At 44.3% G+C, this 23,579-nt stretch overlaps 1 protein-coding gene across 1 annotated transcript in view; it reads right to left on the reverse strand.

Annotated features, from left to right (window-relative positions):
• The window catches only part of herc1 (HECT and RLD domain containing E3 ubiquitin protein ligase family member 1), a 445,291-nt gene that overhangs the window by 16,582 nt on the left and 405,130 nt on the right, over window positions 1-23,579 (reverse strand). Inside the window, exons 70-74 of the mRNA XM_060853924.1 lie at window positions 13,728-13,866; window positions 12,155-12,324; window positions 11,880-12,049; window positions 11,534-11,699; window positions 10,807-10,883 (exon numbers count right to left, since the gene is read on the reverse strand). Coding sequence (XP_060709907.1) covers window positions 10,807-10,883; window positions 11,534-11,699; window positions 11,880-12,049; window positions 12,155-12,324; window positions 13,728-13,866 — 722 coding nt within the window. The remainder of the gene's footprint in view (window positions 1-10,806; window positions 10,884-11,533; window positions 11,700-11,879; window positions 12,050-12,154; window positions 12,325-13,727; window positions 13,867-23,579) is intronic.

Here is a 23,579-nt window from a genome sequence, read left to right on the forward strand (position 1 = left end):
TCCAGATCTTGTTGCATTTGAACAAGGTCAACTTCAATATCTGAGAAGTCGTGAATGGTGCTGAACGTTACACAATCATCAGCGAACATCCACACTTCTGATCTTATGATGGAGGAAAGGTCATTGATGAAGTAGCTGAAGATGGTTTTGCCAGGAGATTACCCTAAGGAACTCCAGCAGAGATGTCCTGGAGCTGAGATGACTGACCTCCAACAACCACGACCATCATCCTATGTGCCAGGTCTGACTCCAACCACCGGAGAGTTTGCCCCCGATACCCATTGATTCTAGTTTTGCTAGGGCTCTTTGATGTCACACTCTGTCGAATGCAGCCTTGATGCCAACAGCTGACACTCTCACCTCACCTCTGGAATTCAGTTCTTTTGCCCATGTTTGAACCAAGGTTGTAATGAGGTCAGGAGCTGAGTGATCCTGATGGAACCCATCTCTGACCAGGTTTTTTTTTCAGAGAGGTCATAAGGACACAGGTTCTGGGATGTCTAGTTTTGAAGGGAATTAGGGCCAAATTGTTTATAGCTAAGTTTAAAAAAAACACTTGTACAATGAAAGAGGAGCAGCCAGTTCTCCCAGCTCAGCTTTTGTCTGGTTTGGTTTGGTTTGTTCAGATTTTAACAGTCTAGCTGTTGAGAGGAAGAAGTCAATCAATTTTGAGGCTGCTGGTCAAAGAAACAGATAAATGGAGGAGGGTGTTTCATGTTGAATCTCTCTGCCATCCCTCTCCTGTAAGACCCTGTATTTGATTTTAACTTTTTTGCCAAGGGGCATCTATGGGGATTATTGCAGGAATTTGCAACAGCATCATTAAGGTGGGATAATCTGTTGGGTGTTTGGATAGCTTAAAGTTATTCTGTTCTCTTTTGTTTGTGTTTCATTTGGTAATCTTACAAATAAATTATGTTTTGTTTAAAACGAAGTGGATAGCAAGCTGTATCCCTCCTGGAATATCCATGTTACACCTGCTTTTAGATTACTTACAGTGTGGAAACAGGCCCTTCGGCCCAACAAGTCCACACCGACCCGCCGAAGCGCAACCCACCCAAACCCCTACATTTACCCCTTACCTAACACTACAGGCAATTTAGCATGGCCAATTCACCTGACCCGCACATCTTTGGACTGTGGGAGGAAACCGGAGCACCCGGAGGAAACCCACGCAGACACGGGGAGAACGTGCAAACTCCACACAGTCAGTCGCCTGAATCGGGAATTGAACCCGGGTCTCAGGCGCTGTGAGATAGCAGTGCTAACCACTGAGTGGTTAGCACTGCTGTCTCACAGCACCTGAGACCCGGGTTCAATTCCCGATTCAGGCGACTGACTGTGTGGAGTTTGCACGTTCTCCCCGTGTCTGCGTGGGTTTCCTCCGGGTGCTCCGGTTTCCTCCCACAGTCCAAAGATGTGCGGGTCAGGTGAATTGGCCATGCTAAATTGCCTGTAGTGTTAGGTAAGGGGTAAATGTAGGGGTATGGTTGGGTTGCGCTTCGGCGGGTCGGTGTGGACTTGTTGGGCCGAAGGGCCTGTTTCCACACTGTAAATAATCTAATCTAATCTAAGCTGCTTAAAACAACTAGCAAAGTTGGGCTCTGGGCTACTGTTTTGAAAGATTTTGAGGGGGTCTGGCCTGATCCATAACAAGTATCCAGTGCTCCAACCACTTTTTTGATATCAAATGGAGTGAATCAAATTGACTGAAGACAGGTATCTGTAATGCTGGGGAACACTGGAGGAAGGTGAGATATATATTGGTCAATATATTTAGTCATCTTTTGAAAAAACTCAATTAGTCAGACAGGATCGCCCTCTAACAAATACATGCTGACTATCCCCGATCAATTTACTGTTGATTAATCCTGCCCCTCAGCACTTTTTTCAACAATTTCCCCAGCACTGATGTCAGACTAACTGATATGCAATTACCATGGGAATCACATGAGCTATTGGCCAGGTATCTGGCACTTCACCTGTGTGTCTGCCCAGGCCCCTGCAATTTCCTTCTTTGTTTCCTATTGCAGCCTGGGATACATCCCATCAAGATTTATGCTTCTTTAAGGTCACTAAAACCTCTATTAATCTCACCATTCCATCTGAAATCTCTAGTTTACAACGTCTTTCTCCTTTTGAAAACAGATAAGAAATATTCATTTAAGACCTCACCTATGTCCTCTGACTCCTCATACAGTGCCCCTTTGTTCTCTAAGAGCTCCTACTTTTTCCCCGTGTTAATCCTCCTACTCTTAATATAGTTATAACATCCTTTGGGGTTTTTCTTAATCCTATTGGCCAAGGGTATTTCATGGCCACCTCTTTGCCCTCCTAGTTGCTTTGCATGCAGCCCCCTACACTTTTGAAGGACCTCTCCCGTTTTAATACTCTGTAATGGACATATACTTCTTTCTGTTTCCTTTTCAAACTCTCAATATCCCATGACATCCACAGTTCCCTGGACTTGCTGCCCTACCCTTCACTGTTAGAGGAACATGCTGTCTTTGAACTCTCACCATACTACTTTTAAAAGACAATGATTGGAATCTGGGAGGATAGGGCAAGGGGTGGGGAAGAAAGGAGAGCCTAAGAGTTGTGAGGAATGCAGAAAGGAGACAGAGGTGGGAGAGGGCATCATGGATTCTCCTTGTCAACCACAATTCTGCGCTCTCTTTCTCTTCCATTCTCATTCTGGAAATTCCCCATCACCCCTAAACTGCACTGGCATCCCTCATCCCTCTCCCCACTACTGAAGCCCAGTTTAAAAATTATGCACTTGCCTGCACTGTGCAGTAATGTCACACATAAAGTCTATGTGATGAGGTCAGTGCTAGAAACCATGTGATCCCCAATGGATGCACATGCATAGTTGATCAAAGTTGTCAGTGTTAGCAAACACTGTCTTTCAAATTCCTCCCTGGCCACAGGAGAATTGTAAGAGGGCTGGAGGATTGCCAGTATGATACTGTTATGAGCCAGGCCAGAACCCTTCAAAACATTTCAAATAGCCCAGACCCTAACTTTGCTAGTTTTAAGCAGGTGTAGAATGGATATTCCAGGAGTGATGCCGCTAGTCAAATTTTTAACAAAACAGAATTAATTGACAAAATTGCCAAATGAAACACAAACAGAAGAGAACAGAATAAAGAATAGCTTAAGCTATCCGAAAACCCACCAGGTTATCCCAACTTAATGATGCTGTTCCAAATACTTGCAACAATCTCCATAAACATCCCTTGTCAAAAAGGGAAAAATGAAATACAGGTACTTACAGGGGAGAGAGACAGAGAGATAGAGAGAGAGAGAGAGGGAGAGAGGATCAGCATGGACCTGCTTCTCCGAATCCAGCAGCTTCGCAACTGACTGCTTTCAGTGAACAGCCAGCCTGCTAAAAACCAAACCATAGAAAACCTGAGCTGGGAGAACTGGCCACTCCCCTGTTATTGTACAAGTTTTTATTTAATTTGAATGTCTTTTATCTGAGGCAGTATCTTTTAGCTATAACCAAAATTGGCCCTAAAACCCTTCAAAATTAGATATTTTGAAATTGCTGCTTTGAGGACTACTCTGGAAAAAAAAAAGCCAAGGACAGCATAACCTTGTTAAAGGAGCAACATCGTCACAAAACTGCTTTCAATTAGGGAGTAAAGGAAATCACAGGCCAGTCAATCTAACTTTAGTGGTCGGGACATGACTGAAAGGACATAATTCATCTGTATTTGGTAAGGAAGGGACTAATCAAGAACAGTCTTCAATTTATTAAGGGAAGTCATGTCTGACTAACATTGGGGGGGACAGCTATGCAGGGGTAAGCTGCAGTGACCAGGTCTGTGGCGTGAGGTCTGGCTCTGAGACTCAGAAGGGAAAGGGGGAGAGGAGGAGAGCGCTAGTTATAGGAGACTCTCTAGTTAGAGGGACGGACAGGCGGTTCTGTGGACATGTGCGAGACTCTCGGATGGTTTGTTGCCTCTCGGGTGCCAGGATCCGAGACGTCTCGGACCGTGTCTTCAGAATCCTTAAGGGGGAGGGTGTGCAGCCAGAAGTCGTGGTACACATTGGCACCAACGACATAGGTAGGAAGAGGGGTGGGGAGGTCATTCAAGAGCTCAGGGAGTTAGGCTGGGGCGGCACGGTGGCACAGTGGTTAGCACTGCTGCCTCACAGCGCCAGAGACCTGGGTTCAATTCCTGACTCAGGCGACTGACTGTGTGGAGTTTGCACGTTCTCCCCGTGTCTGCGTGGGTTTCCTCCGGGAGCTCCGGTTTCCTCCCACAGTCCAAAGATGTGCGGGTCAGGCGAATTGACTATGCTAAATGTAGGGGTATGGGTGGGTTTCGCTTCAGCGGGTCGGTGTGGACTTGTTGGGCCGAAGGGCCTGTTTCCACACTGTAAGTAATCTAATCTAAAAAATCTAAAAGCTAGGACAGACAGAGTCGTCATCTCTGGGTTGTTGCCAGTGCCACGTGACAGTGAGGCAAGGAATAGGGAGAGAGTGCAGTTGAACACGTGGCTGCAAGGATGGTGTAGGAGGGAGGGCTTCAGGTATTTGGACAATTGGACTGCATTCTGGGGAAGGTGGGACCTGTACAAACAGGACGGGTTGCACCTGAACCAGAAGGGCACCAATATCCTGGGGGGTAGGTTTGTTAGCACTCTTCGGGGGGGTTTAAACTAATTTGGCAGGGGGATGGGATCCGGACTTGTAGTCCAGCAAGTAGGCTAGCTGTTTGTCAGGATGTCCAAGAATGTAGGGAGGCTGTGGAGAAGGTAGCACTGACAGGGAATACTTGCGGACACAGAGATGGGCTCAAGTGCGTATACTTCAACGCAAGGAGTATCAGAAATAAGGCGTGGATCGGTACCTGGGACTACGATGTTGTGGCCATCACGGAAACGTGGATAGATGAGGGACAGGAATGGTTGTTGGAGGTTCCTGGTTACAGATGTTTCAGTAAGATTAGGGAGGGTGGTAAAAAAGGAGGGGGGGTGGCATTGCTAATTAGAAATGGTATAACGGCTGCAGAAAGGAAGTTTGAGGGGGATCTGCCTTTGGAGGTAGTATGGGCTGAAGTCAGAAATAGGAAAGGTGCAGTCACCTTGTTGGGTGTTTACTATAGGCCCCCCAATAGCAGCAGAAATGTGGAGAAACAGATTGGGAAACAGATTTTGGAAAGGTGCAGAAGCCACAGGGTCGTAGTCATGGGCGACTTCAACTTCCCAAATATTGATTGGAAGCTCTTTAGATCAAGTAGATTGGATGGGGCGGTGTTTGTGCAGTGTGTCCAGGAAGCTTTTCTAACTCAGTATGTAGATTGTCCAACCAGAGGGGAGGCCATATTGGATTTGGTACTCGGTAATGAACTGGAACAAGTGATGGGCTTGTTAGTGGGTGAACATTTTGGTGATGGTGACCACAATTCTGTGACTTTCACCTTGGTTATGGAGAGAGATAGGTGCTGTTGTGGTTCTATTCGCCGAGCTGGAAGTTTTTGTTGCAAACGTTTCGTCCCCTGGCTAGGAGACATCATCAGTGCTCTGGAGCCTCCTGCGAAGCGCTTCTTTGATGTTTCTTCCGGTATTTATAGTGGTCTGTCCTTGCTGCGTCCTGTTGTCAGTTTGGTCAACTGACACCCAGAAGCGGCAAGGATAGACCACTATAAATACCGGAAGAAACATCAAAGAAGCACTTCGCAGGAGGCTCCAGAGCACTGATGATGTCTCCTAGCCAGGGGACGAAACATTTGCAACAAAAACTTCCAGCTCGGCGAACAGAACCACAACAACGAGCACCCGAGCTACAAATCTTCGCACAGAGATAGGTGCGCACAACAGGGTAGATTTTACAATTGGGGGAAGGGAAATTACGATGCTGTAAGACAGGATTTGAGGAGCATAAGTTGGGAGCATAGGCTGTCAGGGAAGGATGTGGTGGAAATGTGGAACTTTTTCAAGGAACAGATACGACGTGTCCTTGATATGTATGTACTCATCAGGCAGGAAAGAAATGGTCGTGTGAGGGAGCCTTGGTTGACGAGGGAGGTTGAATGTCTAGTAAAGAGGAAGAAGGCGGCTTACATAAGGTTGAGGAAACAGGTTTCAGACAGAGCAGTGGAGGGATACAGGATAGCCAGAAGGGACCTGAAGAAAGGGATTAGGAGAGCTAAGAGAGGGCATGAAAAATCCTTGGCGGATAGGATCAAGGATAACCCCAAGGCATTTATGCGTATGTGAGAAACATGAGAATGACGAGAACGAAGGTAGGTCCGATCAAGGACAGTAGTGGGAGATTGTGTATTGAGTCGAAGAGATAGGAGAGGTCTTGAATGAGTACTTTTCTTCAGTATTTACGAACGAGGGGGACCGTATTGTTGAAGAGGAGAGTGTGAAACGGACTGGTAAGCTAGAAGAGATACTTGTTAGGAAGGAAGAGGTGTTGGACATTTTGAACAACTTGAGGATAGACAAGTCCCCCGGGCCTGACGGGATATATCCTAGGATTATGTGGGAAGCAAGAGAGGAAATTGCAGTACCGTTGGCAACGATCTTTTCGTCTTCACTGTCAACGGGGGTGGTACCAGGGGACTGGAGAGTTGCGAATGTTGTGCCCCTGTTCAAAAAAGGGAATAGGGATAACCCCGGCAATTACAGGCCAGTTAGTCTTACTTCTGTGGTAGGCAAAGTAATGGAAAGGGTACTGAGGGATAGGATTTATGAGTATCTGGAAAGACACAGCTTGATTAGGGACAGCCAGCACGGATTTGTGAAGGATAGGTCTTGCCTTACAAGTCTTATTGAATTCTTTGAGGAGGTGACCAAGCATGTGGATGAGGGTAGAGCAGTGGATGTAGTGTACATGGATTTTAGTAAGGCATTTGATAAGGTTCCCCATGGTAGGCTTATGCGGAAAGTCAGGAGGCATGGGATAGAGGGAAATTTGGCCAACTGGATAGAAAACTGGCTAACCGGTCGAAGTCAGAGAGTGGTGGTAGATGGTACATATTCAGCCCAGTTACAAGTGGAGTTCCACAGGGATCAGTTCTGGGTCCTCTGCTGTTTGTAATTTTTATTAATGACTTGGATGAGGGAGTCGAAGGGTGGGTCAGTAAATTTGCAGATGATACGAAGATTGGTGGAGTTGTGGACAGTGAGGAGGGCTTTTGTCGGCTGCAAAGGGACTTAGATATGATGCAGAGCTGGGCTGAGGAGTGGCAGATGGAGTTCAACCCTGCCAAGTGTGAGTTGTCCATTTTGAAAGAACAAATAAGAATGCGGAATACAGGGTTAACGGTAGGGTTCTTAGTCAGGTGGAGGAACAGAGGGATCTTGGGGTCTATGTACATAGATCTTTGAAAGTTGCCACTCAGGTGGATAGAGCTTGTATGAAGGCCTATGGTGTATTAGCGTTCATTAGCAGAGGGATTGAATTCAAGAGTCGTGAAGTGATGTTGCAGCTGTACAGGACTTTGGTTAGGCCACATTTGGAGTACTGTGTGCAGTTCTGGTCGCCTCACTTTAGGAAAGATGTGGAAGCTTTGGAGAGGGTGCAGAGAAGATTTACCAGGATGTTGCCTGGAATGGAGAATAGGTCGTACGAGGATAGGTTGAGAGTTCTCGGCCTTTTCTCGTTGGAATGGCGAAGGATGAGGGGTGACTTGATAGAGGTTTATAAGATGATCAGAGGAATATATAGAGTAGACAGTCAGAAACTTTTTCCCCGGGTACAACAGAGTGTTACAAGGGGACATAAATTTAAGGTGAAGGGTGGAAGGTATAGGGGAGATGTCAGGGGTGGGTTCTTTACCTAGAGAGTGGTGGGGGCATGGAATGCGCTGCCCACGGGAGTGGTAGAGTCAGAATCATTGGCGACCTTTAAGCGGCAATTGGATAGGTACATGGATGGTGCTTAATCTAGGATAGATGTTCGGCACAACATCGTGGGCCGAAGGGCCTGTTGTGTGCTGTATTGTTCTATGTTCTATTAACGTGATTGATGTTTTCTAAAACATGACCAGGTGTACAGGGGAGGGCACTGTTTTTCATAAACTTGGATTTCAGCAAGGTTTTGATATGGTCTTATGTAGGAGATTGATAGCAAAGGTAACAGCCCAAATGATCCAAGGAAAGTTGGCAAATTGGATCCACAGTTGATTGAGTGAATGGTAGCAGAGGGTGATAATCCAGGAGTGTTTTGTTCTGGAAGGCTGTGGTTCACTGAGTTTCCACATGGATCAGTGGTTCGGGCCCTTGCTGTTTGTGAAACATGCAAATGGTTTTGACTTGAATGGAGGAGGGTTGATCGGTAAGCTTACAAAAAAAAGGATCTTAGCCTTATAGGGTATGGATGGGCTGATCAGATGAGTTGATCAGCAGCAAATGGAACTGAATCTGGATTATTCTGAGGTGATGCAGGAGAAACAGGGCAAGAGAATACATAATGAACAATAGGACCCTGAGAAATACTGAGAATCAGAGGGACCTTGGTGTGCACATCTACTCGTCACTTAACTGTCCTCACTGCAGGACAGGTGGATAAAGTGATTAATGCATATAGGATACTTGCCTTTATTAGCAGACGCACAGATTTAATCTATGGAGCTGTATAAAATGTTGATTAGGTGACAGATTATTGTGTATATAGAACATTGAACAGTACAGCACAGGAACAGGCCCTTTGGCCCACTATGTCTGCACCGATCAGGTTGCCATTCTAAATTAACCCCATCTGCCTGCTCATTGTCTGTATCACTACTATCTACCTGATCATATGTCTGCATAAATGCCTCGAGGTTGCTATCATATCTGATTCTACCAGCTCCTCGGGTAGCATGTTCTAAGAACCTGCTGTCGTCTTGTGTTTTTAAACCTATGCCCCCTAGTATTTGACATTTTAGCCCTGGAAAATTTCCAACTATCCACCCTATCTACGTCTCTCATAACATTATATACCTCTACATTGCCCCTCGGTCTCAAGCTGGAATTTGCATTTTTGAAGGGATGTGATTGTACTAGAGAGGGAGCAGAGGCGTTTTATAGGGATTTTGCCTAGGCTGGAGAGTTTTTGTTACAAAAAGAGATGTGAAAGAACATGATTGCTTTATTTGCAGCAAAGAAATTGAAAGAAGACATGATTGACATGTATGCAATTCTGAGGGCACAGGGAGGAAGAAACCTTTTCCTTTGGAGAGGGATTGATGACAGAGGGTTTAGATGGGATGTGAGGAAACATTTTCTCACCCAGATGATGGTAGGAATCTGGAACTCACTGCCTGCAGAGGTGATAGAGGCCGAAACTCTCAATATTTAAGAGGCATTTGAATGAGCACTCGCAATATCAAAGCATACAAGGTCAAGTGATGGAAAAAAAAGTGATCAAAATAGTGTGTTTATTTTTGACTGGCAAAGACTTGATTGGCTGAAAGGCCTTTTTTATGCTGTTGACCTCTAACTCCACGAATGAAAAATAAACAGAACTATGCCAACAAAATTAGAAATTGCTGCAAAAACTCAACAGGTCTGGCAGCATCTATGGAGAGAAAGCAGAGTTAATGTTTTGAGTCCAGTAACCCTTCTGAAGACGACCAGTGCTGACTACTTTATGCTTATCTTGGTTTTAAGAGAATTCACCTTTAAGGGTTCCATGTGCTGTGTGTATGGAGGTCAGTTAACTCAGTTGGCTGGATGGCTGGTTTACAATGTGGACTGATGCCAAAAGTGTGGGTTCAATTCCTGTATCAGCTGAGGTTACCATGAAAGATTGTCCTTTCAATCTCTTCCCCTTGCCTGAGACGTTGTGACCTTGAGGTTAAACCATACCAGTCATCTCTCCCTTTCTAGAGAGAGCAGCCCAATGATCTGGTAAGACAATGGAAACTTTATTTTGCTGTATCTATACAAGCTTGAGACTCTTTCTGGAAGGCAGCCTGCTGAGAGTTTGGAAGCTGCACACAGGTTTGTTGTCAAGTTCATTTGATAATTTGTAATATGTTTTACTGTTTGAAATTAACTAACTTACAGCTAATCAATCCCTGCTACGCTATTATCAGACCATTATCATTAATAGACAACAAGCATTCAGGACTAGTATATGTAGGAAAGGAAGATCACATTGTGTTCCGTTAGAGGAGTATCAAAATAAACATGAGCATAGGAACAAGGAACAAGAGTAGGGTAGTCAGCTCTTCTAGCCTGATCTCCTATTGAATAATTCTGTGGCTGATCTTATTTTAACCTTAATTCTACGCTCCTATATATCCCCAGTCACCTTTCATCTCCTTGGTAATCAAGAATCTATCTTCCTCTTCCTTAAAAGTATTTAAAGATTCCATATCTACTGCCTTTTGAGATATGCTTCTTCATCTGTTTTAAAAGGGTATCCTCTTATTTTTAAAACTATAAACGCACATTCTAGACTCTCCCATAAGAGAAAATATTCTTTTCACATCCACTCAGTCAAGTTCCTTCAGGATCTTAGATGTTTCTAGTAATCTAATCTAATGTGCAGAAGGGTTAATTTAGGGATATGGGTGGGTTGCGCTTCAGTGGGTCGGTGTGAACTTGTTGGGCCGAAGGGCCTGTTTCCACACTAAGTAATCTAATCTAGTTTCAATTCAGTCACATTTGACTGTCCTAAACTCCAGAGTTTACAAGCTTAGCCTAACTAACCTTTTCTGAAAAGGCAATCTGTTAATTCCAACCGTCTTTGAACATCAAACTGCTTTCTGCAATGAACAGCAAAAACCTTCACTATTGCTTGCCAACACATCATTAACAAAACTGGCACTGGAACTAAGTAATAAGTTTTACCTGTCTCTGTTGTAGCCGACTTCAGCTGTGACATTTGGAGTAGGAATGAGAAGGTCTACTATCCCCATCTCAAGCTCCTGTTTAAATGAAAAAGAATATCAGACACTGCAAGTAAAAATGCAAATCCAATTAATGTTTCTAATTAACTGAAGAATTATATTTATTATTAAATCCTTATTAGATGATCAGAAATTGGCTGAAACTTTAAGTAAATTCATTTTTGGTCCAAATGTAATTTGTAGCTGCAAATAATGCCAGGGCGCCACAGTGGTCAGCACTGCTGCCATACCGCGTCAGGAACCTGGATTCCATTGCAGCTCTGGTAACTGTTAAGTGTGGTGCTTGCATATTCTCCCTGTGTCTGCAGGAGTTTCTTCTGGGCGCTCCGGTTTCCTCCCGTGGTCCAAAGATGTGTAGGTTAGGTGGATTAGCCATGCTAAATTGCCCTGTATGTCCAGGGATGTGCAGATGAGGTGGATTAACCAGGTGATATGCAGGCTTACATGGATAAGGTAGGCGGGTGGGTCTGAGTATGATGCTCTTTGGAGGGTTCCTGTGGACTCAATGGGCCGAATGACCTGCTTCCACACTGTAGGGATTCTATGATTTTGCATCTGAAAAGCTTTGCTGTTTGTTTCTAAAGCTCACCAGAAAAATTGGCAGTTACTCAGCCTCATTTTTTTCATTGATAAGTACAACACAGACAAAATAAAAGTGGTTTAATTACTTGACAAATCTCTGTGATGGTATCATCAAATACTCCACCAGCATCATCAGCACCCTCGCCCACCAGTTTCACCTTCCAGGCACGTGAAGGTAACCGCAAATCTGATGCGTTGAGTTTAACTACTTGCCTAGCAATCTGTACAAAGATGGGCTTACACTTGCGACCTCTGAAAAAGCCATGAAAATTTGTATCAAATATAGAAATCATTTTCATCATTTAAATAAAAATAACCTGATATATATATATATAGAAATTGGAGCTTCATAAATGGTAGAAATAAGCATTTTCTTTTACACAGGATTCAGGGTGAAATAGTACGCAGAGAAAAAAAATTGACAACATTTACCTGGTAGAAATCCTTTTTACTGTAATCTGAGGGCCATAATTTTTGCCTTGGACCATTGTCTTTCCAATGGAACGTACCATAGGAAGAGTGTACACTCTTGGTGCCAGCAATGGTCTTAATTGTCCCTGGACTATTCCCCATGTTCCAGCATTATAGTGAGATGTGCTGTTCTGTAATTACAATTCTAAACATGAATTATCTGGTCTTCAAACTTTGAAGTATTTACTTAAGTTATATCATCCAGCATTAGTTTACTTACTCCAAGCACTGCTTACCTGATTGTTTGGACTCAGGTTAAGTAACCTCCATGAGGAGTACATGAGATCTGAGAAGTGGTACAGCAAACGTAGCCTGGCCCTGATTGTTTCAATATTTGTTTCCTTCAAAGAGCTATACTGGGGTGGAATGGAGTCTGGCAAACCTAGCTGCAGAGGCACAGATACACCTAGTAAGAGGAGGAAGAGATTTTTACATTAGACATTGTGACAATACTGTGCCATTCACAGGTGTACTTGGTCCTGATTTCTTTTGAGAGAGAGAGATTGAACAAGAGATCACTAGTTGTCTGTGGTGAAGTAAACAGCTTGTGAGCCTTGGAAGTTTTTTTTTAAAAGTTGGAACAATAGAAGCAGCCTGAATGGGTGGGGCCAGCTTTCACAGACCAGCATTTCTCGTATTTTTTTCAGCTTTTATGTTCAGCAGAAGCTGGATTTTTGAAGAAGTAGAAGCTATTTTCTTTCCTCTCTTAGTTACAGCTCAAAGCTGGATTTCTCTTCCTACTCCTAAGACGACCTGATTTCTAGTGAGTATTGAGAATATTTGTAGCTCAGGTAGAGGTTCTCGATGTAGGTTTGCTCGCTGAGGTGTAAGTAGTTCCTCTGTGTTGCACAGTGTGGTGGCTCATTAAAATAATGTTCTGATGCAGCTTCTTTCGTGATTGCTTCTGTAGTTCAGTATTTGGTCAGTATATGTTATTTTCCTGTAGGCGCTGATTTGAAGTTCCCCATTGGCTATTCGCTCTACATAACATCTAGAAATGGCAATTTGTTGTTGTTGTTGTTGTTGTTGTTTTCCTCCTCTTTAATGAATTTAGTGTTTAGCATTCCAGGTAGCAAGACTATAGGTCTGAGGGGGAGCTCCTAGCTTGTGAATTTTGGATAATCCATAGAAGAATGGTGTGTTTGATCCATCTGGTTTCTTTTTTTGGAAGTCGACGTTATTTATTTCTCCAGATTTCTGAAGTTTTTTTGAATAGGACTGTGATTCGGTTCTCTAGTTGTGGGGTTGGGTCTATCGCCATTTGTTGGTAAGTGTTGGTATCTCCAAGTAGTGCACTTGCTTTCTCAATGTACTCTCTTTGATTTAAAATGACTGTCAAGCGTGCTTTGTCTGCAGGTAGGATAAGAATGTTTTTATCTTTTTTTAGTCTTTCTAGTGTATTGAGTGTGTTTTCTACTTTTTTCATGCTTAATGTTAGCTGTAGAGCAAACAACCAATATGGAACTTCAAACCAGTATCTACAGGAAAACAATACATATGGACCAAATATGTGTTAATGTTTTGAGTCCAATGCATTTCTTCAATGTGGAGAAGTCATATTGTACAGGAAATGTTAACTATTTGTCTCTCCAGATGCTGCTAAACCTGTTGAGTCTCCCCAGCATGTACTCTTTTTATGGCATATATTCCAATTTTTAATATTAAGTAAAACATCTGCAAAAAATCTGAATTTGAAAAGAGATGCAATTAAAATTCAGCACATTAATCTGTGTCTGGGTCATTGACAAGAAAACATATCACTTTGATACAGTCTACAGTAAAATAAAAGAAAAGTTGAAACCACGTCACCTGGTGCTCTTGGTGGTACTGGAGGAGCTGTCCATGCTACACTGTGGCAACGTCCTGCTGAAATCTGGCGAATATTCTTTCCCTGGAGTGCTGTGACTAGAGATGGCTCTCTTACATGATTGGTATGACCTAAACCCAGCTATATGGGAGATACAGGAAAAACAGATGTGGAAAGTCAGAGACAAGGTAGTGCAATAAACTTTCACTATAAACACTTATTTTATAGCTAAATGTACTCCACACTTCCATGCATCTGTGCTGAGAAAGTTTTTGACAGTTGGTTTTCATCTTACGTGCTTCTAACTACATTGGTATAAAGAAACACATGAAAGCAGCATGAATGGAGAGTGGTGAATTCAGCGACTAAGTGCTGGGTGGTAAATAATTGCAAATTAGAAAACATCTAAAATAAAGTCACGTGAGTACTTCTACTTTGTCTAAAAATTAAACTAAAGTCCATTAGCTAAAATAAAATAAATTCAGGAATTTGGACAATAGTATGAGTGTTTGGGCTATTTGGGAGGGTTTAAACTAGTTTGGTCGGGGGATGGGAACCAGAGCTACGGATCAGAGGGTGGGGTAGCTGGTGAACAGGCAAATACAGCATTCAGAAAGTCTGTGAGTTGACAGATAGACAGTTGACAGGGCAAAGTTCCAGTCAGTGTGATGGGTATGAAACAGCCTTTGCGGGTAGGATTAACGAAAACCCCAAGACGTTCTACACTTCTGTCAGGAACAAGAGGATGGCCAGAGTTAAGTTGGCACTGATCAGGGATAGTGGGGGCAACTTGTGCCTGGAGTTGGAGGAAGTAGGGGAGGTTCTTCATGAACACTTTGCTTCAGTATTCACCAGTGAGAGGAAACTTCTTGTTTGCGAGGACACTTCTTGTTTGCGAGGACAGCGTGAAATAGTCTGATATGCTCGAACAGGTGTATGTTAAGAAGGAGGATGTGCTGGAAATGTTGAAAAATATGAGGAAAAGTAAGTCCCCTAGGCCAGATGAGTTATACCCAAGGTTCTTATGGGAAGCTAGGAAAGAGACTGATGCACCTTTGGAGATGATCTTTGCGTCCTTACCATGTATTGGAGTAATACCAGATGATTGGAAGGTAGCAAATGTTATTCTTTTGCTCAACAAATAGGACAGGGGTAATTCTGGGAATTACAGACCAGTTAGTCATACATCGGTGGTGGTCAAATTATTGGACAGGATTCTGAGAGACAGGATTTATGATTATTTGCAAAAGCATAGTTTGATTAGAGATAGTCAGCATGGCTTTGTGATGGGCAGGTCATACATCACAAACCTTAAGGATGTGGCAAAACTGTTTGATGAAGAAAGAACAGTGGACGGATATACATAGGTATTTGATAAGGTTTCGCATGGTCAGCTCATTCAGAAAGTAAGGAGGCATGGGATATAGGGAAATTTGGCTGTCCGGATACAGAGATGGCTGGCCAATAGAAGACCGAGGGTAAGTAGTCGATGGAAAGTATTCAGCCTGGAGTTTGGTGATCAGGGTTGTTCTGCAGGGATCTGTTCTGGTACCTCTGCTCTTGGTGATTTTTATAAATGACTTGAATGAGGAAGTGGAAGGGTGGGTTAGTAAGTTTGCTGATGACACGAAGGTTGGTGGAATGGTGGGTAGTGTGGAAGGTGTTGTAGATTGCAATGGGACATTAACAGGATGCAGAGCTGAGCTGAGAAGTGACAGGTGGAGTTCAATTTGGAAAAGTGTGAAATGATTCATTTGGAAGTTTGAATTTGAATGCAGATTACAGTGTTAAAGGCAGGATTCTTGGCAGAATGGAGGAATAGAGGGATTTTGGGGTCCATGACAATAGATACCTGAGGATTGCCACCCAATCTGACAGGGTTCTTCAGAAGATGTATGGTGTGTTGGCTTTCATTAGTAGAGGTATTGAATTTAAGACCCGCGGGTTATGCTGTAGCTCTTTCAAGTCCACTTCAGAGCAGCGAGAGCCGAGAGGAGGTGACGTTGGTGCGAGGTGATCGTCGGGAAGGCAGGCAAGTATATTTAAACTTCTTACCTTCAGGCTAGTGAGGGAGGGAGGGAGCGAGCAAAGGACTTCTGGGAAGGGTAAGCAGAACAGTTTATATTTGTGTGGTTGCATTACCAGAGACACTACTCGGGTAGGGTCTCCCACCCATCCTCCTCCTGTAACCTAAAAAAAAGTGTGGGAGCCAGATTGACAGGGTAAATTTATTTCCTAATCTTTTTTCTTTTAGTAGTCACTTCGGGAGTAACAATAGTGGGAATGGGGTGTAGGGCAGTGGAATATTCCTCCTGCAGAATGTTGGAAGTAAGGGTCACCACTAGTGTCCCTGCTGACTACATCTGTGGGAAGTGCACCCAACACCAGCTCCTCGAAAACCGTGTTAGGGAACTGGAGCTGGATTTGGATGAGCTTCGGATCATTCGTGAGGCAGAGGGGGTTATTGACATGACTTACAGAGAGGTAGTCACTCCCCAGATAAAAGAATAAGACAGATGGGTGACAGTTAGGGGACAGAAAGGGAACCGGCAGGCAGTGCAGGGATCCCTTGTTGCCATTCCCCTCAACAATAAGTATACCGTTTTGGATACTGTTGCGGAGGAATGACTTTTCAGGGGAAAGAAGTGGGGCACCTGCTGCGCAGAAGGGAAGGTGGAAGAAGAGAAGAGCAGTAGTCACTGGGGACTTGATAGTTAGGGGGACAGATAGGAGGTTCTGTGGGGACGAGTGAGACTCACGGTTGGTGTGTTGCCTCCCAGGTGCCAGAGTCCGTGATGTCTCTGATCGGGTTTTGGGATCCTTCGGGGAGAGGGAGAGCAGCCCCAAGTCGTGGTCCACATCGGCACTAATGACATAGGTCGGAAGAGAGATGGGGACTTGAGGCAGAAATTCAGGGAGCCAGGATGGAAGTCTGGTTGAAGATTTGTAGCTCGGGTGTCCGTTGTTGTGGTTCTGTTCGCCGAACTGGAAGTTTTTGCTGCAAACGTTTCGTTCCCTGGCTAGGGAACATCATCAGTGCTATTGGAGCCTCCTGTGAAGCGCTGCTTTGATGTTTCTTCCGGTATTTATAGTGGTTTGTTCTTGCCGCTTCCGGGTGTCAGGTTCAGCTGTAGTAGTTTGTATGTGGGGTCCAGGTCGATGTGTCTGTTGATGGATGTTCTTGCCGCTTCCGGGTGTCAGTTTCAGCTGTAGTGGTTTGTATATGGGGTCCAGGTCCATGTGTCTGTTAATGGAGTTTGTGGATGAATGCCATGCCTCTAGGAATTCCCTGGCTGTTCTCTGTCTGGCTTGTCCTATGATGGTAGTGTTTTCCCAGTCAAATTCATGTTCCTGGTTGTCTGAGTGTATGGCTACTAGGGATAGCTGGTCGTGTCGTTTTGTGGCTAGCTGATGTTCATGGATGCGGATTGTTAGCTGTCTTCCTGTTTGTTCTATATAGTGTTTTGTGCAGTCCTTGCATGGTATTTTGTAAACTACGTTAGTTTGGCTCGTGCTGGCTATTGGGTCCTTTGTTCTAGTGAGTTGTTGTCTGAGTGTGGAAGTTGGCTTGTGCGCTGTTATGAGTCCTAAGGGTCGCAGTAGTCTGGCTGTCAGTTCTGAGACGCTCCTGACGTATGGTAGTGTGGCTAGTCCTTTTGGTTGTGGCATGTCCTCGTTCCGTGGTCTATCTCTTAGGCATCTGGTGATAAAGTTGCGTGGGTATCCGTTTTTGGCGAATACCTTGTATAGGTGTTCCTCTTTTCGCAGTTCTGGTGTACTGCAGTGTGTTGTGGCCCTTTTGAATAGTGTCCTGATGCAGCTTCGTTTGTGTGTGTTGGGGTGGTTACTTTCATAGTTTAGGACTTGGTCTGTGTGTGTTGGTTTCCTGTGTACCCTTGTGGTGAATTCTCCGTTGGGTGCTCTCTCTACTAACACGTCTAGGAATGGGAGTTGGCTATCCTTTTCCTCTTCTCTCGTGAATCGTATTCCTGTGAGTGTGGCGTTGATGATTCGGTGTGTTTTTTCTATTTCTGTGTTTTTGATGATTACAAAGGTGTCATCGACGTATCTGATCCAGAGTTTGGGTTGGATTTGTGGTAGGGCTGTATGTTCTAACCTTTGCATAACTGCCTCTGCTATGAGTCCCGAGATTGGTGATCCCATGGGTGTTCCGTTGATTTGTTCGTATATCTGATTGTTGAATGTAAAGTGTGTGGTGAGGCACAGGTCTAGTAGTTTAAGTATGCCGTCCTTGTTGATAGGTTCGGCCTCCTGTGTTCTGTTATGTATGTCCAGTAGGTTGGCTATTGTTTCTCTGGCTAGGGTTTTGTCAATTGATGTGAACAGTGCCGTCACGTCGAATGATACCATGGTTTCTTCTTTGTCTATGTGTGTATTCCTGATGATGTCCAAGAATTCCTGGGAAAACACTACCATCATAGGACAAGCCAGACAGAGAACAGCCAGGGAATTCCTAGAGGCATGGCATTCATCCACAAACTCCATTAACAGACACATGGACCTGGACCCCATATACAAACCACTACAGCTGAAACTGACACCCGGAAGCGGCAAGAACATCCATCAACAGACACATCGACCTGGACCCCACATACAAACTACTACAGCTGAAACTGACACCCGGAAGCGGCAAGAACAAACCACTATAAATACCGGAAGAAACATCAAAGCAGCGCTTCACAGGAGGCTCCAATAGCACTGATGATGTTCCCTAGCCAGGGAACGAAACGTTTGCAGCAAAAACTTCCAGCTCGGCGAACAGAACCACAACAGCTAGGATGGAGGCTTAGAGCTAGGACAAACAGAGTTGTTTTCTCTGGTTTGATGCCCATGCCATGTGCTAGTGAGGTGAGGAATAAGGAGAGAAAGGAGTTGAACACGTGGCTACAGGGATGGTGCAGGAGGGAGGGTCTTGGGTTTTTTGGATAATTGGAGCTCTTTCTGGGGTAGGTGGGACCTCTACAAGCAGGATGGTCTTCATCTAAACCAGTGGGGTACCAATATCCTGGGTGGGAAATTCGCTAAAGCTATTAAAGTGGATTTAAACTAATACATCAGGGGGATGGGAACCAAAATTGTAGGACAGGTGCAGAAGAGGATGAGATTAGGGAGTTCCCAAATCAAGTATCTGACACTGGTAAGCGAGAACCTGGTTTGAAGTGTGTGTACTTCAATGTGAGGAGCATCAGAAATAAAGTGAGTGAACTGGCAGCGTGGGTTGGTACCTGGGACTTCGATGTTGAGGCCATTACGGAGACATGGATAAAGCAGGGACAGGAATGGCTGTTGCAGGTTCTGGGATTCAGATGTTTCAGTAAGAACAGAGAAGATGGTGAAAGAGGGGGAGGTGTGGCATTGTTGATCAGGAACAATATTACAGTTGTAGAAATAATGTTTGGGGACTCGTTAACTGAGGTAGTATGGGCTGAGGTTAGAAACAGGAAAGGAGAAGTCACCATGTTGGGAGTTTTCTATAAACCTCCGAATAGTCCCAGAGATGTAGAGGAAAGGATAGCAAAGTTGATTCTCGATAGGGGTGAGAGCGGCAGGGTAGTTGTCATGGAGGACTTCGACTATCCAAATATTGACTGGGATCACTACAGCACGAGTACTATAGACGGGTCAGTTTTTGTCCAGTGTGTGCAGGAGGGCTTCCTGACACAGACAGGCCAACAAGGGGCGAAGCCACTTTAGATTTAGTACTGGGTAACAAGCCTGGCCAGGTGTTAGAGTTGGAAGTAGGTGAGCATTTTGGAGACAGTGATCACAATTCTGTCAGTTCACTTTAGCGATGGAAAGGGATAGGTGTACTCCACTGAGCAAGAGTTACAGCTCGGGGAAGGGAAATTACGAAGCAATTAGGAAAGATTTAGGAAGCGTAGAATGGGGAAGGAGACTGCAGGGGGTGAGCACATTAAAAATGTGGTGCTTATTCAAGGAAAAGCTGCTGGGTGTCCTAGATAAATCTGTACCTGTCAGGCAGCGAGGATGATATAGAACGGTTGAGCCGTGGTTTACTAAGGAAGTGGGATCCCTGGTTAAGAAGAAGGTGGCTTATGTTAGGACAAAATGTGAAAACTCAGTTAGGGTGCTTGAGGGATACACGGAAGTCAGGAAAGACCTAAGAGAGCTCAGAAGAGCCAGGAGGGGACATGAGAAGTTGTTGGCGGATAGTATCAGGGTTAACCCTAAGGCTTTCCAAAGGTATGTCAGGAATAAAAGAATGAGAGTTAAATTAGGGCCAATCAAGGATAATAGTGGGAAGTTGTGTTTGGACTCAGAGGAGATAGAGGAAGCGCTAAATAAATATTTTTCAATAGTGTTCACTATAGAAAATGAAAATGTTGGCGAGGAAGGTACAGAGATACTTGCATCCAAACTAGAAGAGATTGAGATTGAGATTGACAAGGAAGAGGTATTAGAAATACTGCAGAGTGTAAAAATAGACAAGTCCCTTGGGCCCGATGGGATCTATCCTAGGATCCTTTGGGAAGCAAGGGAAGAGATTGCCGAGCCTCTGGCATTGATCTTCAAATCATCATTGTCTACAGGAATAGTGCCTGAGGACTGGAGGATAGCAAATGTGGTTCCCTTGTTCAAAAAGGGTAGTAGAGCCAACCCTGGTAATTACAGACCAGTGAGTCTCACTTCAGTTGTTGGTCAAGTGTTGGAAAAGGTTAATAGAGATAGGACTTCTAACCATCTAGAAGAGAATAATCTGATCAGGTACAGTCAGCGCGGTTTTGGGAAGGGTAGGTCATGCCTAATGAATCTTATTGAGTTTTTTGACAAAGTGACCAAACAGGTAGAGGAGTAATGCGGAGGAATGGGATTGTGGGAGACATAGCAGTTTGGATCAGTAATTGGCTTGCTGAAAGAATACAGAGGGTTGTAGTTGATGGAACATGTTCATCTTGGTGTCCAGTTACTAGTGGCGTACTGCAAGGGTCGGTGTTGGGTCCACTGCTGTTGGTACAAATGACCTAGATGAGGGCTTAGTGGGTGGGTTAGTAAATTTGCGGACGACACTAAGGTCGGTGGAGTTGTGGATAGTGATGATGGATGAAGTAGGTTGCAGAGAAACATAGATAGGATGCAGAGCTGGGCTGAGAGGTGGCAAATGGAGTTTAATGTGGACAAGTGTGAGGTGATACACTTTGGATGGAGTAATTGGAATGCAAAGTACTGAGCTAATGGTAGGTTTCTTGGGAGTGCAGATGAGCAGAGAGATCTCAGTGTCCATGTACATAGATCCCTGAAAGTTGCCACCTAGATTGACAGGGTTGTTAAGAAGGCATACAAGATTTTGGCCTTTATTAATAGAGGGATGGAGTTCCGGAACCAGGAGGTTAGGCTGCAGCTGTACAAAACTCTGGTACGGCCACACTTGGGAGTATTGTGTACAGTTCTGGTCACTGCATTATAAGGAGGACATGGAAGCTTTGGAAAGGGTGCAGAGGAGATTTACTAGGATGTTGCCCGGTATGGAGGGAAGGTCTTACTAGGAAAGGTTGAGGGCCTTGAGGCTGTTCTCAATAGAGGTTGAGAGGTGACCTAATAGAGATACACAAGATAATCAGAGGGTTAGATAGGGTGGACAGGGAGAGCCTTTTTCCAAGTATGGGGACGGCAAACACGAGGGGACACAACTTTAAAGTGAGGGGAGATAGGTATAAGACAGATGTCAGAGGTAGTTTCTTTACTCAGAGAGTAGTAAGGGTATGGAAGGTTTTGCCTGCAACGGTAGTAGATTCGTCAAGTTTAAGTGCATTTAAGTTGTCATTGGACAGGCAAATAATGTACATGGAATAGTGTAGGTGGGATAGGCTTCAGATTAGTATGACAGGGCGGCGCAACATCGAGGACCAAAGGGCCTGTACTGCGCTGTAACGTTCTATGTTAGACCACACTTGGAATACTGTGTTTAGTTCTGGTCGCCTCATTATAGGAAGGATGTAAAAGCTTTAGAGAGGGTGCAGAGGAGATTTACCAGGATGCTACTGGACAGGAGGGTATGTCTAATGAAGAAAGATTAGATTACTTACAATGTGGAAACAGTCCCTCTGGCCCAACAAGTCCACACTGACTCTCCGAAGAGCAACTCACCATTCCCCTACATTTACCCCTTCACCAACACACTACAGGCAATTAGGCATGGCCAATCCACCTAACCTGCACATCTTTGGAATGTGGGAGGAAACCGGAACACCCGGAGGAAACCCACGCAGATACAGAGAGAATGTGCAAACTTCACACAGACAGTTGCCTGAGCCGGGAATTGAACCCTGGTCTCTGGCGCTGTGAGGCAGCAGTGCTAACCACTGTGCCACCATGCCGCAAAGGTTGAGGGAGCTAGGGCCTTTCTCACTGAAGTGAAGAAGGTGACTTGATAGAGATGTACAAGGTAACAAGAGACATAGATAGAGTGGATAGCCAGAGACTTTTTCCCCATGGTGGAAATGGCTATCATGAGGGGACATCATTTTAAGGTGATTGGAAGAAGGTTTAGGGGAGATGCTAGGTTCTTTACACTGAGTGGTGAGTGCATGGAATGCACTGTAGTAGTGGTCGTAGAGTGAGAGACATTAGGGGCATTTAAACGACATTTGGACAAGCATATGAATGATAGTAAAATGAAGGGTATGTAGGTTAGTTGTAGGGCCTGTATTGTACTGTTCTATGAACCATATGCAATATTTCCAAGTTTCTGATGACACAAAACTGAGTGTGATTCTGAGTTATGAGGACGATGCAAGGAGGCCTTAGGGCAATCTAGACAAATTGAGTGTGTGGGCAAGCACATGGCATATGTATTATAATGTACCAAAATGTGAAGTGATTGACTTCAGTGTGAAAAACAGAAAGGCAGATGATCACTTGAATGGTGATATATTGGGACGTTTGAATGTACAAAAGGGATCCTGGTGCCTTTGTACACTAGTCAATGAAAGTAAACAGGCAGGTGCAGAAAGCTATTAGGAAGGCAAATATTATGGTGGCCTTCAAGACAAAGGGATGTGTGTTCATTAGTAGTAATACATTACAAACTTATTCAGGACCTTGCCAAGACCACCCTGGAGTGTGCAGTTTTCGTCTCTCTACCTAAGAAAGGGTATATTTGCTGTAGAGTTAATGCAGTGAAGGCTTATTGGGTTGACAACAGGAACAACAGAATGTCAAATGAGAAATTGGTTCAACTGTATTTATATTCATATATAAATAATAAATATATTCCTTATATTTATAGGGACAAGCGGAATCTAATTGAAACGTATACATGCCAACAGGACTGAATAGACTAGAGCCATAGAGATGTACAGGACGGAAACAGATCCTTCAGTCCAGCTTGTCCATGCCGACCAGATATCCTAAACTAATCTAGCTGCATTTGCCAGCACTTGGCCCACATCCCTCTAAACCCTTCCTATTCAAATACCCATCCAGATGCCTTGCATTCCCCATACCTACCTTGTTGTTCACCCTAACAGGAACATACAGTCTCTGGAGTCTCATTATCTTGTTTATTTCCCATGGTTTAGAAACTGGGTCACAGTCTCAGAATATGGGGAAGACCATTTCAGATCAAGGTGAGGAAATATTTCTTCACTCAAAGGGTGGTCAACCTGTTGAGTTCACGATCACAGAAAGCTGCGGAGGCCATGTTGTAGAGTATATGCAAGCAACAGATTGACAGTTTTATTGATATTAAAGGCATAAAAAGGTATAAAGAGAAAGCAAGAACATGGCATTGGGATGGAGGAACAGCCATAATCAAACTGAATGGCAGTACAGGTTTGAAGGGTCAAATATCTTACTCCTGCTTCTAGTTGTCC

This window comes from Hemiscyllium ocellatum, chromosome 42 (genome assembly GCF_020745735.1).
Source record: "Hemiscyllium ocellatum isolate sHemOce1 chromosome 42, sHemOce1.pat.X.cur, whole genome shotgun sequence".
Lineage (NCBI taxonomy): Eukaryota > Metazoa > Chordata > Chondrichthyes > Orectolobiformes > Hemiscylliidae > Hemiscyllium > Hemiscyllium ocellatum.